Below are 18305 nucleotides of genomic sequence, written 5' to 3' on the forward strand. Positions count from 1 at the left end.
GAGGGGTTCATCTACACTGAGGTTCCCTCTCCACTGTGACTGAGACCCCAGAGGGGTTCATCTACACTGAGGTTCCCTCTCCACTGTGACTGAGACCCCAGAGGGGTTTATCTACACTGAGGTTCCCTCTCCACTGTGACTGAGACCCCAGAGGGGTTCATCTACACTGAGGTTCCCTCTCCACTGTGACTGAGACCCCAGAGGGGTTCATCTACACTGAGGTTCCCTCTCCACTGTGACTGAGACCCCAGAGGGGTTCATCTACACTGAGGTTCCCTCTCCACTGTGACTGAGACCCCAGAGGGGTTCATCTACACTGAGGTTCCCTCTCCACTGTGACTGAGACCCCAGAGGGGTTCATCTACACTGAGGTTCCCTCTCCACTGTGACTGAGACCCCAGAGGGGTTCATCTACACTGAGGTTCCCTCTCCACTGTGACTGAGACCCCAGAGGGGTTCATCTACACTGAGGTTCCCTCTCCACTGTGACTGAGACCCCAGAGGGGTTCATCTACACTGAGGTTCCCTCTCCACTGTGACTGAGACCCCAGAGGGGTTCATCTACACTGAGGTTCCCTCTCCACTGTGACTGAGACCCCAGAGGGGTTCATCTACACTGAGGTTCCCTCTCCACTGTGACTGAGACCCCAGAGGGGTTTATCTACACTGAGGTTCCCTCTCCACTGTGACTGAGACCCCAGAGGGGTTCATCTACACTGAGGTTCCCTCTCCACTGTGACTGAGACCCCAGAGGGGTTCATCTACACTGAGGTTCCCTCTCCACTGTGACTGAGACCCCTGAGAGGGGTTCATCTACACTGAGGTTCCCTCTCCACTGTGACTGAGACCCCAGAGGGGTTCATCTACACTGAGGTTCCCTCTCCACTGTGACTGAGACCCCAGAGGGGTTTATCTACACTGAGGTTCCCTCTCCACTGTGACTGAGACCCCAGAGGGGTTTATCTACACTGAGGTTCCCTCTCCACTGTGACTGAGACCCCTGAGGGGTTTCATCTACACTGAGGTTCCCTCTCCACTGTGACTGAGACCCCAGAGGGGTTTATCTACACTGAGGTTCCCTCTCCACTGTGACTGAGACCCCAGAGGGGTTCATCTACACTGAGGTTCCCTCTCCACTGTGACTGAGACCCCAGAGGGGTTCATCTACACTGAGGTTCCCTCTCCACTGTGACTGAGACCCCTGAGGGGTTCATCTACACTGAGGTTCCCTCTCCACTGTGACTGAGACCCCAGAGGGGTTTATCTACACTGAGGTTCCCTCTCCACTGTGACTGAGACCCCAGAGGGGTTTATCTACACTGAGGTTCCCTCTCCACTGTGACTGAGACCCCAGAGGGGTTCATCTACACTGAGGTTCCCTCTCCACTGTGACTGAGACCCCAGAGGGGTTCATCTACACTGAGGTTCCCTCTCCACTGTGACTGAGACCCCAGAGGGGTTCATCTACACTGAGGTTCCCTCTCCACTGTGACTGAGACCCCTGAGGGGTTATCTACACTGAGGTTCCCTCTCCACTGTGACTGAGACCCCAGAGGGGTTCATCTACACTGAGGTTCCCTCTCCACTGTGACTGAGACCCCAGAGGGGTTTATCTACACTGAGGTTCCCTCTCCACTGTGACTGAGACCCCAGAGGGGTTCATCTACACTGAGGTTCCCTCTCCACTGTGACTGAGACCCCAGAGGGGTTCATCTACACTGAGGTTCCCTCTCCACTGTGACTGAGACCCCTGAGGGGTTCATCTACACTGAGGTTCCCTCTCCACTGTGACTGAGACCCCAGAGGGGTTCATCTACACTGAGGTTCCCTCTCCACTGTGACTGAGACCCCTGAGGGGTTCATCTACACTGAGGTTCCCTCTCCACTGTGACTGAGACCCCAGAGGGGTTTATCTACACTGAGGTTCCCTCTCCACTGTGACTGAGACCCCAGAGGGGTTCATCTACACTGAGGTTCCCTCTCCACTGTGACTGAGACCTACACTGAGGTTCCCTCTCCACTGTGACTGAGACCCCAGAGGGGTTCATCTACACTGAGGTTCCCTCTCCACTGTGACTGAGACCCCAGAGGGGTTTATCTACACTGAGGTTCCCTCTCCACTGTGACTGAGACCCCAGAGGGGTTTATCTACACTGAGGTTCCCTCTCCACTGTGACTGAGACCCCAGAGGGGTTTATCTACACTGAGGTTCCCTCTCCACTGTGACTGAGACCCCAGAGGGGTTCATCTACACTGAGGTTCCCTCTCCACTGTGACTGAGACCCCAGAGGGGTTCATCTACACTGAGGTTCCCTCTCCACTGTGACTGAGACCCCAGAGGGGTTCATCTACACTGAGGTTCCCTCTCCACTGTGACTGAGACCCCAGAGGGGTTTATCTACACTGAGGTTCCCTCTCCACTGTGACTGAGACCCCAGAGGGGTTTATCTACACTGAGGTTCCCTCTCCACTGTGACTGAGACCCCAGAGGGGTTCATCTACACTGAGGTTCCCTCTCCACTGTGACTGAGACCCCAGAGGGGTTCATCTACACTGAGGTTCCCTCTCCACTGTGACTGAGACCCCAGAGGGGTTCATCTACACTGAGGTTCCCTCTCCACTGTGACTGAGACCCCAGAGGGGTTCATCTACACTGAGGTTCCCTCTCCACTGTGACTGAGACCCCAGAGGGGTTCATCTACACTGAGGTTCCCTCTCCACTGTGACTGAGACCCCAGAGGGGTTTATCTACACTGAGGTTCCCTCTCCACTGTGACTGAGACCCCAGAGGGGTTCATCTACACTGAGGTTCCCTCTCCACTGTGACTGAGACCCCAGAGGGGTTCATCTACACTGAGGTTCCCTCTCCACTGTGACTGAGACCCCAGAGGGGTTCATCTACACTGAGGTTCCCTCTCCACTGTGACTGAGACCCCAGAGGGGTTTATCTACACTGAGGTTCCCTCTCCACTGTGACTGAGACCCCAGAGGGGTTCATCTACACTGAGGTTCCCTCTCCACTGTGACTGAGACCCCAGAGGGGTTCATCTACACTGAGGTTCCCTCTCCACTGTGACTGAGACCCCAGAGGGGTTCATCTACACTGAGGTTCCCTCTCCACTGTGACTGAGACCCCAGAGGGGTTTATCTACACTGAGGTTCCCTCTCCACTGTGACTGAGACCCCAGAGGGGTTCATCTACACTGAGGTTCCCTCTCCACTGTGACTGAGACCCCAGAGGGGTTCATCTACACTGAGGTTCCCTCTCCACTGTGACTGAGACCCCAGAGGGGTTCATCTACACTGAGGTTCCCTCTCCACTGTGACTGAGACCCCAGAGGGGTTTATCTACACTGAGGTTCCCTCTCCACTGTGACTGAGACCCCAGAGGGGTTTATCTACACTGAGGTTCCCTCTCCACTGTGACTGAGACCCCAGAGGGGTTTATCTACACTGAGGTTCCCTCTCCACTGTGACTGAGACCCCTGAGACCCCAGAGGGGTTTATCTACACTGAGGTTCCCTCTCCACTGTGACTGAGACCCCAGAGGGGTTTATCTACACTGAGGTTCCCTCTCCACTGTGACTGAGACCCTGTGACTGAGGGGTTCATCTACACTGAGGTTCCCTCTCCACTGTGACTGAGACCCCAGAGGGGTTTATCTACACTGAGGTTCCCTCTCCACTGTGACTGAGACCCCAGAGGGGTTCATCTACACTGAGGTTCCCTCTCCACTGTGACTGAGACCCCAGAGGGGTTTATCTACACTGAGGTTCCCTCTCCACTGTGACTGAGACCCCAGAGGGGTTCATCTACACTGAGGTTCCCTCTCCACTGTGACTGAGACCCCAGAGGGGTTCATCTACACTGAGGTTCCCTCTCCACTGTGACTGAGACCCCAGAGGGGTTCATCTACACTGAGGTTCCCTCTCCACTGTGACTGAGACCCCAGAGGGGTTCATCTACACTGAGGTTCCCTCTCCACTGTGACTGAGACCCCAGAGGGGTTTATCTACACTGAGGTTCCCTCTCCACTGTGACTGAGACCCCAGAGGGGTTCATCTACACTGAGGTTCCCTCTCCACTGTGACTGAGACCCCAGAGGGGTTTATCTACACTGAGGTTCCCTCTCCACTGTGACTGAGACCCCTGAGGGGTTCATCTACACTGAGGTTCCCTCTCCACTGTGACTGAGACCCCTGAGGGGTTCATCTACACTGAGGTTCCCTCTCCACTGTGACTGAGACCCCAGAGGGGTTCATCTACACTGAGGTTCCCTCTCCACTGTGACTGAGACCCCAGAGGGGTTTATCTACACTGAGGTTCCCTCTCCACTGTGACTGAGACCCCAGAGGGGTTTATCTACACTGAGGTTCCCTCTCCACTGTGACTGAGACCCCTGAGGGGTTCATCTACACTGAGGTTCCCTCTCCACTGTGACTGAGACCCCAGAGGGGTTCATCTACACTGAGGTTCCCTCTCCACTGTGACTGAGACCCCAGAGGGGTTCATCTACACTGAGGTTCCCTCTCCACTGTGACTGAGACCCCAGAGGGGTTCATCTACACTGAGGTTCCCTCTCCACTGTGACTGAGACCCCAGAGGGGTTCATCTACACTGAGGTTCCCTCTCCACTGTGACTGAGACCCCAGAGGGGTTTATCTACACTGAGGTTCCCTCTCCACTGTGACTGAGACCCCAGAGGGGTTTATCTACACTGAGGTTCCCTCTCCACTGTGACTGAGACCCCAGAGGGGTTCATCTACACTGAGGTTCCCTCTCCACTGTGACTGAGACCCCAGAGGGGTTCATCTACACTGAGGTTCCCTCTCCACTGTGACTGAGACCCCAGAGGGGTTTATCTACACTGAGGTTCCCTCTCCACTGTGACTGAGACCCCAGAGGGGTTTATCTACACTGAGGTTCCCTCTCCACTGTGACTGAGACCCCTGAGGGGTTCATCTACACTGAGGTTCCCTCTCCACTGTGACTGAGACCCCAGAGGGGTTCATCTACACTGAGGTTCCCTCTCCACTGTGACTGAGACCCCAGAGGGGTTCATCTACACTGAGGTTCCCTCTCCACTGTGACTGAGACCCCAGAGGGGTTCATCTACACTGAGGTTCCCTCTCCACTGTGACTGAGACCCCTGAGGGGTTTATCTACACTGAGGTTCCCTCTCCACTGTGACTGATCTACACTGAGGTTCCCTCTCCACTGTGACTGAGACCCCAGAGGGGTTCTATCTACACTGAGGTTCCCTCTCCACTGTGACTGAGACCCCAGAGGGGTTCATCTACACTGAGGTTCCCTCTCCACTGTGACTGAGACCCCAGAGGGGTTCATCTACACTGAGGTTCCCTCTCCACTGTGACTGAGACCCCAGAGGGGTTCATCTACACTGAGGTTCCCTCTCCACTGTGACTGAGACCCCTGAGGGGTTCATCTACACTGAGGTTCCCTCTCCACTGTGACTGAGACCCCAGAGGGGTTCATCTACACTGAGGTTCCCTCTCCACTGTGACTGAGACCCCAGAGGGGTTTATCTACACTGAGGTTCCCTCTCCACTGTGACTGAGACCCCAGAGGGGTTTATCTACACTGAGGTTCCCTCTCCACTGTGACTGAGACCCCAGAGGGGTTCATCTACACTGAGGTTCCCTCTCCACTGTGACTGAGACCCCAGAGGGGTTCATCTACACTGAGGTTCCCTCTCCACTGTGACTGAGACCCCAGAGGGGTTTATCTACACTGAGGTTCCCTCTCCACTGTGACTGAGACCCCAGAGGGGTTCATCTACACTGAGGTTCCCTCTCCACTGTGACTGAGACCCCAGAGGGGTTTATCTACACTGAGGTTCCCTCTCCACTGTGACTGAGACCCCAGAGGGGTTTATCTACACTGAGGTTCCCTCTCCACTGTGACTGAGACCCCAGAGGGGTTTATCTACACTGAGGTTCCCTCTCCACTGTGACTGAGACCCCAGAGGGGTTTCATCTACACTGAGGTTCCCTCTCCACTGTGACTGAGACCCCTGAGGGGTTCATCTACACTGAGGTTCCCTCTCCACTGTGACTGAGACCCCAGAGGGGTTTATCTACACTGAGGTTCCCTCTCCACTGTGACTGAGACCCCAGAGGGGTTTATCTACACTGAGGTTCCCTCTCCACTGTGACTGAGACCTCTGAGGTGTTCATCTACACTGAGGTTCCCTCTCCACTGTGACTGAGACCCCAGAGGGGTTTATCTACACTGAGGTTCCCTCTCCACTGTGACTGAGACCCCAGAGGGGTTCCACTGTGACTGAGATCTACACTGAGGTTCCCTCTCCACTGTGACTGAGACCCCAGAGGGGTTTATCTACACTGAGGTTCCCTCTCCACTGTGACTGAGACCCCTGAGGGGTTCATCTACACTGAGGTTCCCTCTCCACTGTGACTGAGACCCCTGAGGGGTTCATCTACACTGAGGTTCCCTCTCCACTGTGACTGAGACCCCAGAGGGGTTTATCTACACTGAGGTTCCCTCTCCACTGTGACTGAGACCCCAGAGGGGTTTATCTACACTGAGGTTCCCTCTCCACTGTGACTGAGACCCCAGAGGGGTTTATCTACACTGAGGTTCCCTCTCCACTGTGACTGAGACCCCAGAGGGGTTTATCTACACTGAGGTTCCCTCTCCACTGTGACTGAGACCCCAGAGGGGTTTATCTACACTGAGGTTCCCTCTCCACTGTGACTGAGACCCCAGAGGGGTTCATCTACACTGAGGTTCCCTCTCCACTGTGACTGAGACCCCAGAGGGGTTCATCTACACTGAGGTTCCCTCTCCACTGTGACTGAGACCCCAGAGGGGTTCATCTACACTGAGGTTCCCTCTCCACTGTGACTGAGACCCCTGAGGGGTTCATCTACACTGAGGTTCCCTCTCCACTGTGACTGAGACCCCAGAGGGGTTTATCTACACTGAGGTTCCCTCTCCACTGTGACTGAGACCCCAGAGGGGTTCATCTACACTGAGGTTCCCTCTCCACTGTGACTGAGACCCCAGAGGGGAGAGGTTCCCTCTCCACTGTGACTGAGACCCCAGAGGGGTTCATCTACACTGAGGTTCCCTCTCCACTGTGACTGAGACCCCAGAGGGGTTCATCTACACTGAGGTTCCCTCTCCACTGTGACTGAGACCCCAGAGGGGTTTATCTACACTGAGGTTCCCTCTCCACTGTGACTGAGACCCCAGAGGGGTTTATCTACACTGAGGTTCCCTCTCCACTGTGACTGAGACCCCAGAGGGGTTCATCTACACTGAGGTTCCCTCTCCACTGTGACTGAGACCCCAGAGGGGTTCATCTACACTGAGGTTCCCTCTCCACTGTGACTGAGACCCCAGAGGGGTTCATCTACACTGAGGTTCCCTCTCCACTGTGACTGAGACCCCAGAGGGGTTTATCTACACTGAGGTTCCCTCTCCACTGTGACTGAGACCCCAGAGGGGTTTATCTACACTGAGGTTCCCTCTCCACTGTGACTGAGACCCCTGAGGGGTTCATCTACACTGAGGTTCCCTCTCCACTGTGACTGAGACCCCTGAGGGGTTCATCTACACTGAGGTTCCCTCTCCACTGTGACTGAGACCCCAGAGGGGTTTATCTACACTGAGGTTCCCTCTCCACTGTGACTGAGACCCCAGAGGGGTTCATCTACACTGAGGTTCCCTCTCCACTGTGACTGAGACCCCAGAGGGGTTTATCTACACTGAGGTTCCCTCTCCACTGTGACTGAGACCCCAGAGGGGTTTCATCTACACTGAGGTTCCCTCTCCACTGTGACTGAGACCCCAGAGGGGTTTATCTACACTGAGGTTCCCTCTCCACTGTGACTGAGACCCCAGAGGGGTTTATCTACACTGAGGTTCCCTCTCCACTGTGACTGAGACCCCTGAGGGGTTTATCTACACTGAGGTTCCCTCTCCACTGTGACTGAGACCCCAGAGGGGTTTATCTACACTGAGGTTCCCTCTCCACTGTGACTGAGACCCCAGAGGGGTTTATCTACACTGAGGTTCCCTCTCCACTGTGACTGAGACCCCTGAGGGGTTCATCTACACTGAGGTTCCCTCTCCACTGTGACTGAGACCCCTGAGGGGTTCATCTACACTGAGGTTCCCTCTCCACTGTGACTGAGACCCCAGAGGGGTTCATCTACACTGAGGTTCCCTCTCCACTGTGACTGAGACCCCAGAGGGGTTTATCTACACTGAGGTTCCCTCTCCACTGTGACTGAGACCCCAGAGGGGTTCATCTACACTGAGGTTCCCTCTCCACTGTGACTGAGACCCCAGAGGGGTTTATCTACACTGAGGTTCCCTCTCCACTGTGACTGAGACCCCAGAGGGGTTCATCTACACTGAGGTTCCCTCTCCACTGTGACTGAGACCCCAGAGGGGTTCATCTACACTGAGGTTCCCTCTCCACTGTGACTGAGACCCCAGAGGGGTTTATCTACACTGAGGTTCCCTCTCCACTGTGACTGAGACCCCAGAGGGGTTCATCTACACTGAGGTTCCCTCTCCACTGTGACTGAGACCCCCCACTGAGGGGTTTATCTACACTGAGGTTCCCTCTCCACTGTGACTGAGACCCCTGAGGGGTTCATCTACACTGAGGTTCCCTCTCCACTGTGACTGAGACCCCTGAGGGGTTCATCTACACTGAGGTTCCCTCTCCACTGTGACTGAGACCCCTGAGGGGTTCATCTACACTGAGGTTCCCTCTCCACTGTGACTGAGACCCCAGAGGGGTGTTCATCTACACTGAGGTTCCCTCTCCACTGTGACTGAGACCCCAGAGGGGTTTATCTACACTGAGGTTCCCTCTCCACTGTGACTGAGACCCCTGAGGGGTTCATCTACACTGAGGTTCCCTCTCCACTGTGACTGAGACCCCAGAGGGGTTCATCTACACTGAGGTTCCCTCTCCACTGTGACTGAGACCCCAGAGGGGTTTATCTACACTGAGGTTCCCTCTCCACTGTGACTGAGACCCCAGAGGGGTTCATCTACACTGAGGTTCCCTCTCCACTGTGACTGAGACCCCAGAGGGGTTTATCTACACTGAGGTTCCCTCTCCACTGTGACTGAGACCCCAGAGGGGTTTATCTACACTGAGGTTCCCTCTCCACTGTGACTGAGACCCCTGAGGGGTTCATCTACACTGAGGTTCCCTCTCCACTGTGACTGAGACCCCAGAGGGGTTTATCTACACTGAGGTTCCCTCTCCACTGTGACTGAGACCCCTGAGGGGTTCATCTACACTGAGGTTCCCTCTCCACTGTGACTGAAACCCCAGAGGGGTTTATCTACACTGAGGTTCCCTCTCCACTGTGACTGAGACCTCTGAGGTGTTCATCTACACTGAGGTTCCCTCTCCACTGTGACTGAGACGACTTAAATACTGACTGGAGGAATGGAGATCTAGAGCAGAGATGGGTCCCCCTGTAACTTCCCCCCTCTCTCTCTCTCTCTCTCTCTCTCTCTCTCTCTCTCTCACACACACACACACACACACACACACACACACTGTGTATACCAAACATTGGGAACACCTACCTAATATTGAGTTGAACCACCCCCCCCTTTTGCTATCAGAACAGCCTAAATTCATCAGGGCATGAACTCTACAAGGTGTTAAAAGCGTTCCACAGGGATGCTGGCCCATGTCGACTCCAATGCTTCCCACAGTTGTGTCAAGTTGGCCGGATGTCCTTTGGGTGGTGGACCATTCTGGATACACACGGGAAATTCAGCAGCATTGCAGTTCTTGACACACTCAAACCGGTGCGCCTGGCACCTACTACCATACCCCATTCAGAGGCACATGTTTTTCTTTTGCCCATTCACTCTCTGAATGACACACACAGACAATCCATGTCTCAAGGATTAAAAATCCTTCTTTAGCCTGTCTCCTCCCCTGATTGAAGTGGATTTAACAAGTGACATCAATAAGGGATCATAGCTTTCACCTTGATTCACCTGGTCAGTCTATGTCAGTCTACACCACCCGCGCCAGCCAAATCTAGGAGGCAGCAAGAGATCGAGATACTTGTCAGAGAGAGAAGGCAGCTGAGAAAGCAGTGGAAGAAGGCATCTGATGCAGAGAGAGAAGGTCTCATGCTACTCCAAGCAGACATTAAATGTCGGCTGGCAACCTTGCGAAGAGCGGAAAACTTAAGGAAACTTCGTAGGAAGAAGGAACACTCAAGAACACGGTTCTATAAAAAAAGTAAAGTTTGTCAAAGACCTCTTCGCAAAGGAAAAGTGCGGAATCCTAAAAACTCCAAAGCCAGAACTGGAAGAACATCAGGAAAAGGTCCACCAGGACATGAAAAGGCATGAGCAGATAATCATCCCACATGACATCCCACCTATTCAACCAACAGAATTCAATCTGGACACTGACCCTGCAAAATGGAAGGAAGTAGAGAACGTTGTCCGACGAGCAAGAGCGGCCTCGGCTCCTGGGCCTAATGGAGTACCATACAAGCTATACAAGAACGCCCCGGATGTTCTACACTTTCTTTGGAGGCTCATGAGGATAGTGTGGCAGAAGGAAATAATACCAAAGGCATGGCGAAGGGCTGGTGGTGTGCTAATCCCGAAAGAGAAGGATGCGACAGACATCAGTCAATTCTGACCAATCTCCCTTCTCAATGTCGAAGGGAAGATCTTTTTCAGTATAATAGCACAGAGGCTGTCCACTTACCTGGAAAGGAACAAGTACATTGATACATCTGTACAGAAAGCAGGCATTCCTGGTTTCTCTGGTTGCCTGGAACATACTAGTATGATTTGGCACCAGATCCAAACAGCTAAGAAGGACAAGAGAGACCTCTATGTCATCTTCCTCGACCTGGCCAATGCCTTTGGCTCAGTTCCCCATGAACTCCTCTGGGAATCCTTCAACATTTTCCACGTACCAGAACCCATCACTACACTGGTAAAGGCCTATTTCCAAGACCTGCAATTGTGTTTCACAACACCTGACTTCACAACAACATGGTAGCGCTTGGAAGTAGGCATAATGGCAGGCTGTACAATTTCACCTATGGCCTTCACTATGGCCATGGAAGTCATCATCAGAGCATCGAAATGGGTGGTCGGCGGTGGGAGAACTAAGGAAGGGCTCCGTCTCCCACCTATCCGAGCATACATGGATGACATGACTACACTGACCACCCCTGCAGCATGCACCAGGCGGCTACTTGCAAAACTGCAGGGTACCATCAAGTGGGCCCGGATGAAAATCAAGCCAAGCAAATCTCAAAGCATCTCCATAGTCAAGGGACAGCTTAAAGATGTGAGGTTCTGCATTGGAGATGACCCGATACCAACGGTGTCTGAGCAACCCGTCAAGAGCCTGGGTAGATGGTACAACGAAAGCCTCCGGGATAAAGATCAAGTGCAGCAAGTAAGGCAGGACATCGCCGACGGTCTTGAGAACATCAACAAGACCCTGCTGCCTGGGAGGCTCAAGCTACAGTTTGGTGCCTACAGTTTGGACTTTTCCCCCGGGTATCGTGGCCACTCACTGTCTATGAGGTCCCAATAACAACAGTGGAGAAGATGGAGCGAACCATTACCTCATACGTGAAGAAATGGCTGGGTGTCCCACGATGCCTGAGTAACATCCTTGAACTAGGGGTCCTTGAACTACCTCTTACAAGTCTAACGGAGGAGTACAAGTGCTCTAAAGTAAGACTTCAGATGACATTGAAGGACTCCAAAGACCAGACCATTAGCAAGGCTGCACCTCCCCTACAAACTGGACGGAAATGGACATCATCCAAGGTTGTGCAGCAAGCAACATCAGCCCTGAGGCACCAAGACATTGTGGGGAATATCCAGCATGGAAGAGGAGGCTTTGGCCTGGCAGCAAGCAAACCAATGTTCCATAAGGCAACAACATCTGAACGCAGGAATCTGGTGGTCGAGGAGGTGCGCAGACAGGAGGAGACTGCAAGAAGTGCAAAGGCTGTCTCTCTTGCTAAACAAGGGCAATGGACGCGGTGGGAAGGCCTGGAGAGCAGAAAGATCAACTGGAGTGAGCTTTGGCAAATGGAGGCAAGCAACATCAACTTCATCATAAGAGCTGTTTATGATGTGCTTCAATCACCAAAAAAACTACATCAATGGTATGGCGAGGACCCGACCTGCCCCCTCTGCCCAGCTCCAGCGACTCTCAGGCATATAATGACAGGTTGCAAGACCAGCCTCTCACAAGACCGCTACACCTGGAGGCACAATCAGGTCCTCAAGAGCCTGGCTGCAGCACTTGAGACCAAGAGGAGTGCAACCAATTCATTACCTCCAAAAACAAGCAATCCTGTCAAAACAACAACATTCATCCGGGAGGGACAGAACAGGCCCAAGCATCCTCCTACGAAGCCAGAAACTGGACACCTAGCCATGGCTCGGGACTGGAAGATGCTTGTCGATATTGGCCAGCAACTCATTTTTCCACCTGAGATTGCTTCTACCAACCTTAGGCCAGACATGGTACTCTGGTCCCCTTCACTAAAGGCTGTGTACATCATAGAGCTCACAGTCCAGTGGGAAAACTCTGTTGAAGAGGCCTACGAGCGTAAGAAACTGCGTTACACAGAGTTGGCAGCAGACGCAACTCAGCGTGGCTGGAATGTAAAAGTCTGGCCAGTTGAAGTGGGATGCAGAGGATTTGTGGCTTCTTCCACCATTAGGTTGCTGAAAGAACTTGGAATCCATGGACAGGCTCTGCGGCAGACCGTCAGAGCAGTTTCTCAAGCAGCTGAAAGAGGCAGCCAGTGGATCTGGATCAAACGGAAGGACCCTTGCTGGGCTATAACTTCATGACCCCCCACCCCCACCTGAGAACCCAATTCAGATCCCTCCAACTTGAGGAGGGCATATGAGGTATGCGGTCAGCTGTAGGGCTGGCTCAGGGAAGAGGACGCCCCTGCCTTGCATAGTCCCGTGGGACATCTTAATTGGGCATGGGACACAAGCTAAGGCTTGATCACCCTTTAGCTGGCCACCTTTGATGAGGGTGTTTAGCGATTAAAGGCCGAAACACCCACTGATTCGAAGGCACACTACTCAGGATGTGTCCCAAAATGGACATCTTAACCCAGTCTAAGAAATAAACCTCCCATGCCACTCTGTCAACATCACGGCAAATCTCATGTGAGTGCATACCATCTATTGGCACAATGGACAGGTTTTAACCTGTAGGCCTCTTCAACCTTGTAACCATACAGGGGACACAGTCAGTTTTATGATTCTGTTTCCGTCATGGAAAGAACAGGTGTTCTTAATGTTTTGTATACTCAGTGTATATCCACACAGACATACACACACACACACACACACACACACACACACACACACACACACACACACACACACACACACACACACAGTATAACCGTCCTTGTCTGTCACCTGCTCCATCCAGCTGCTAAAACACACAGAGGAGAGGGAGAGGAGAAAGAGGGAGAGGAGAAAGAGGGAGGGGAGAAAGAGGGAGAGGAGAAAGAGGGAGGGGAGAAAGAGGGAGAGGAGAAAGAGGGAGGGGAGAAAGAGGGAGGGGAGAAAGAGGGAGAGGAGAAAGAAAAGAGGGAGAGGAGAAAGAGGGAGGGGAGAAAGAGGGAGAGGAGAAAGAGGGAGGGGAGAAAGAGGGAGAGGAGAAAGAGGGAGGGGAGAAAGAGGGAGAGGAGAAAGAGGGAGAGGAGAAAGAGGGAGAGGAGAAAGAGGGAGGGGAGAAATAGGGAGGGGAGAAAGAGGGAGAGGAGAAATAGGGAGGGGAGAAATAGGGAGGGGAGAAAGAGGGAGAGGGAGAGGGAGGAGAAAGAGGGAGAGAGAAGTCTTTCCTGTTTCTTTACCTCCTACTCGTACGGCCAAATAAACACACTTACTGGTGAAGTAGACCCACATACACAGTCAGATAACCATACAGGGGACACAGTCAGATAACCATACAGGGGACACAGTCAGATAACCATACAGGGGACACAGTCAGATAACCATACAGGGGACACAGTCAGATAACCATACAGGGGACACAGTCAGATAACCATACAGGGGACACAGTCAGATAACCATACAGGGGACACAGTCAGATAACCATACAGGGGACACAGTCAGATAACCATACAGGGGACACCGTGCTGGATCGAATCCCTGAGCTGACAAGGTAAAAATATGTTGTTCTGCCACTGAGCAAGGCAGTTAACCCACTGTTCCCCGGGCATCTAAGACAGGGATGTCGATTATGGCAGTCCCCCTCACCTCTCTGATTCAGAGGGGTTGGGTTAAATGTGGAAGACACATTTCAGTTGAATACATTCAGTTGGACAACTGACTAGGTATCCCCCTTTCCAATACAGGGGACACAGTCAGATTACCATACAGGACACACAACACACACTGTACTGTACATAGGCCTGAGGGCTAGGTACCACCCTCCCTCCCTCTCTCTCTATCAGCCTGTGTGATCTTCTCTGGTGATTTAACCACTATTGTCTGTCACATTCTCTGTGGTCATGGGAGCAGAATTGAAGATGCTTTCATTTCAAGCCAATCTCTCTGTGTTCAAAAATGTTTCACTGAGCAGTTGTGTAAGGCAGCAAAACAGGCTAAGCAAGTCAGAGTTCAATTATTTATTGCTTTCAAAGGCAACACCTGTACTTGAAATGAATTAACTACTTATGAACTATGAGCCTTTTGACTCTCTCTCTCTCACTCTCCCTTGCTCTCTCACGTTATCTCACTCTCTCTCTCACATTCTCTCACTCTCTCACGCTCTCTCTCTCGCTCTCCCTTTCTCTCTCATTCTCTCGCTCTCTCACGTTCTCTCACTCTCTCTCTCACTCTCTCTCACTCACTCACTCTCTCTCACTCTCTCTCACGCTCTCTCTCTCTCTCCCTCCCTTCCTCCGTCTACAGACCACCCAGAACGTGCAGCTCTCTACTTCCTGTGTGGCGTGTGCCTGGGCCTCTTCTTTACCCTCTTTGCTCTGGTCGTCCAGATCTCATGCCGCACCGACTGCCAACCCCGCCGTCGCCCCGGCACCACCACCAAGAAGCGTCCGCGGCCCTCCGACTCCTCATCCGACTCCAGAGACTCTGACTCGGACACCACGTCAGACCTGTCGGCCCGCCGCCACCGCCGTTTCGAGCGCACTCTCAACATGAATGTGTTCACATCAGCGGAGGAGCTGGAGCGTGCTCAGCGGCTGGAGGAGAGGGAGAGGATCATACGAGAGATCTGGATGAACGGTCAGCCGGACATACCCGGGACGCGCAGCCTCAACCGCTACTACTGAGGCAGGACCGTAAAGGAACCTCTACTAGATCTAGATGAACCCGGGACGCGCAGCCTCAACCGCTACTACTGAGGCAGGACCGTAAAGGAACCTCTACTAGATCTAGAAATGGGGAGGGGGGGGGGCTGTGAAGGTTGGAGCGCAGTACTTGAGATGGGATGTGTAGGACCACAAATGGACCTCTGGGTTTTGGGAATGGGGCCCCATGACCTGACGGGGACCTGCGAAGGTTTGGAACCCTCTGTCTGGGTATCTCCCTCTGTCAGTCTGTCTGTGTCCATGTGGGTACTCTAGACCAGGGCTGCCCAACCCTCTTCCTGGAGACCTACTGTCCTGTTGGTTTTCAGTCCAACCCTCTTCCTGGAGACCTACTGTCCTGTAGCTTTTCAGTCCAACCCTCTTCCTGGAGACAAACTGTCCTGTAGTAGGTTTTCAGTCCAACCCTCTTCCTGGAGATCTACTGTCCTGTAGTAGGTTTTCAGTCCAACCCTCTTCCTGGAGATCTACTGTCCTGTAGTAGGTTTTCAGTCCAACCCTCTTCCTGGAGATCTACTGTCCTGTAGTAGGTTTTCAGTCCAACCCTCTTCCTGGAGATCTACTGTCCTGTAGTAGGTTTTCAGTCCAACTCTCTTCCTGGAGATCTACTGTCCTGTAGGTTTTCGGTCCAGCGTATCTGATTCAGCTAGTTAAGATCTTGTTGAGCAACTAATTAGTAGAATCAGGTGTGTTACATTAGGGTTGGACTGAAAACCAACAGAGCAGTAGATCTCCAGGATGAGGGTTGGACTGAAAACCAACAGGACGGTAGATCTCCAGGAAGAGGGTTGGACTGAAAACCAACAGGACGGTAGATCTCCAGGAAGAGGGTTGGACTGAAAACCAACAGGACGGTAAGATCTCCAGGAAGAGGGTTGGACTGAAAACCAACAGGATGGTAGATCTCCAGGAAGAGGGTTGGTCAGCCCTGGTATAGAGTAAAGCCCCCTCTGTTTTTGCAGTGAGAATAAGCTCCTCCTTCTCAGCATGGTAAGCTCGACCGGAGCCCGCCAGTCATTGGTGGAGGCTGAAAGGTGGAAGGTCATTTAACTGCACAGCCTCGCATTTGACCTCCTCACACCCTTCTGAAGTGGAGGATCTTGGGATACTTAGGCTGTAAAGCCTGAAAGGTGATTTAAGGACAGTTGCTAATGTTACTCCACTGTTGCCTAGTGGATACTGAGAATTGGGCAGCTTGCTTCATGCTCACTCACCCTTCAGTATTTAAATGGGTGAATGGTTTTCGGAGAGGCATAGCACTTACAGTGAAATGTACAGCGTAACACTTAAGAGGGAAATGACCACGTTCAACCGACGCTGCCTTTTAAACTTTGAACTCAAAATGTGTTTTTTTTTGGAATTCATCTCACACCCTTTATGAAATGTATTTTATATAATATTTAAATAGTATTTTATTTCTTTACAGTTATTATTATGAAATATTTTTATACTGTGGCGATTGAAGCTTGTCTGGCACCTCAGGGATGCAATCCTAGGTGTATGTCCAAAATGGCACCCTATTTGTTTTATAGTGCACTACTTCTGGCTAGAGCTCTGGTCAAAGGTGGTGCACTACATAGGGAATAGGGTGCCATTTTGGGACAGAACCCCTAGTGTTTCTGTGTATGGTCGTTTCTATTTGCTTCCTAAGAAGGGGATCAGGGCCTGTATTTAGCAAGTGTCTCAAGAGTATGAGTGCTGATCTAGGATCAGGTTACCCCTCCCCGTGTCCATGTAATCTTGTTCATTATGATCTAAAAGGCTAAACTGATCCTGGACCAGGACTCTTACTCTGAGACTTTATGAATTCAGGCCCAGTATAATGCTCTAGATGTGTCAGCATAAAAAAATATATATTAAAAAAAATACAATGTAAACTCAGAGGTCAAGTGATTTAATAAGCTTGTTTCTTTATATGTTATAATATTCACAGTGCAGTGCCTTACCTGGCAACAAGGATGTATATTGGTGGAAAAAAAAAACCCAGTCACCTGAGTCAACCAATCATTATGAATTTATGAAACAATCAACTCCAATCATGTTTATTTCCATGTTTCTCATGTTATGTTTCTCACTTTGTCAAACTGGCTTGTGTGTGTGTTGTCCATGTTTAAATGGTGAGGCAGGTCCCAGATAATGTTGTGCTGTGTCATGCCAATGGCCATAAGACTTGATAAGACCGCAAAACAGATCTAGGATCAGCTAGGAAATGGCTAAAATCTATGTACATTTTTTCAAATACATTGCACTTGTACAGAACACAATCTCTTCAATTGTCTACCAGTGAAATAGCTTCCAAATTATTACTGTGGGCAGCAAGACTAGTGTTGTCCCTCATGGGACACCATAGGGCTATCTGTCAGGTTTATTGTAATGACCATGTTGTTAATATAAGTTATATTCATCCAGTTCTGTTGCACTGGGTTGAACTATAGGTATCATGGTTTATTATAAGAAGTTTGGGATTTTCTTGACTGAGAGGGGAGTTGAGAATGCAGTGAATAATCTTCACTTCAACTGCAATCATTTAAATGGTTTTATATTGAAAAAACTTTTGCGTTTCAATGGGACAAAACAATATGGCAATAGCTGGTGAGACCAAAATATGACTCCTTTGCTTGGAATAAACTGTGTTGAAAATAAGATCTTGACTCATTGGTTGTTTTATTTTGTACCTATGTGAATCTACCACAAATATTTAATTCCCATTATTACTGTTGTGTATCATGAAGATTGCGCGCCATCTGGCGGCGAGACATGCGAATTTCGCGTATTTTCTTTGAGTGACGTTTTGTTTATATTTCCCATGACAACTGATACTATCCTCTGTTTCCTTGGTCACCTCGGCCTAATTTAAACCACAGTTACACTATAAATAATGTTTAAATAGCCTGATAGCTAAACCTTTATAGT

The 18305-nt window shown here is 51.5% G+C and overlaps 1 protein-coding gene across 1 annotated transcript in view; it reads left to right on the forward strand.

Moving 5' to 3' along the window:
* LOC139415511 (protein eva-1 homolog C-like) overlaps positions 1–15428 on the forward strand; it is a 186082-nt gene extending 170654 nt beyond the window's left edge. Inside the window, exon 8 of the mRNA XM_071163617.1 lies at positions 14977–15428. Within this exon, the coding sequence (XP_071019718.1) occupies positions 14977–15356 (380 nt within the window). The 3' untranslated portion in view covers positions 15357–15428. The remainder of the gene's footprint in view (positions 1–14976) is intronic.
* Positions 15429–18305: the final 2877 nt, after the last annotated feature.

This window comes from Oncorhynchus clarkii, chromosome 8 (genome assembly GCF_045791955.1).
Source record: "Oncorhynchus clarkii lewisi isolate Uvic-CL-2024 chromosome 8, UVic_Ocla_1.0, whole genome shotgun sequence".
NCBI classification, from domain to species: domain Eukaryota; kingdom Metazoa; phylum Chordata; class Actinopteri; order Salmoniformes; family Salmonidae; genus Oncorhynchus; species Oncorhynchus clarkii.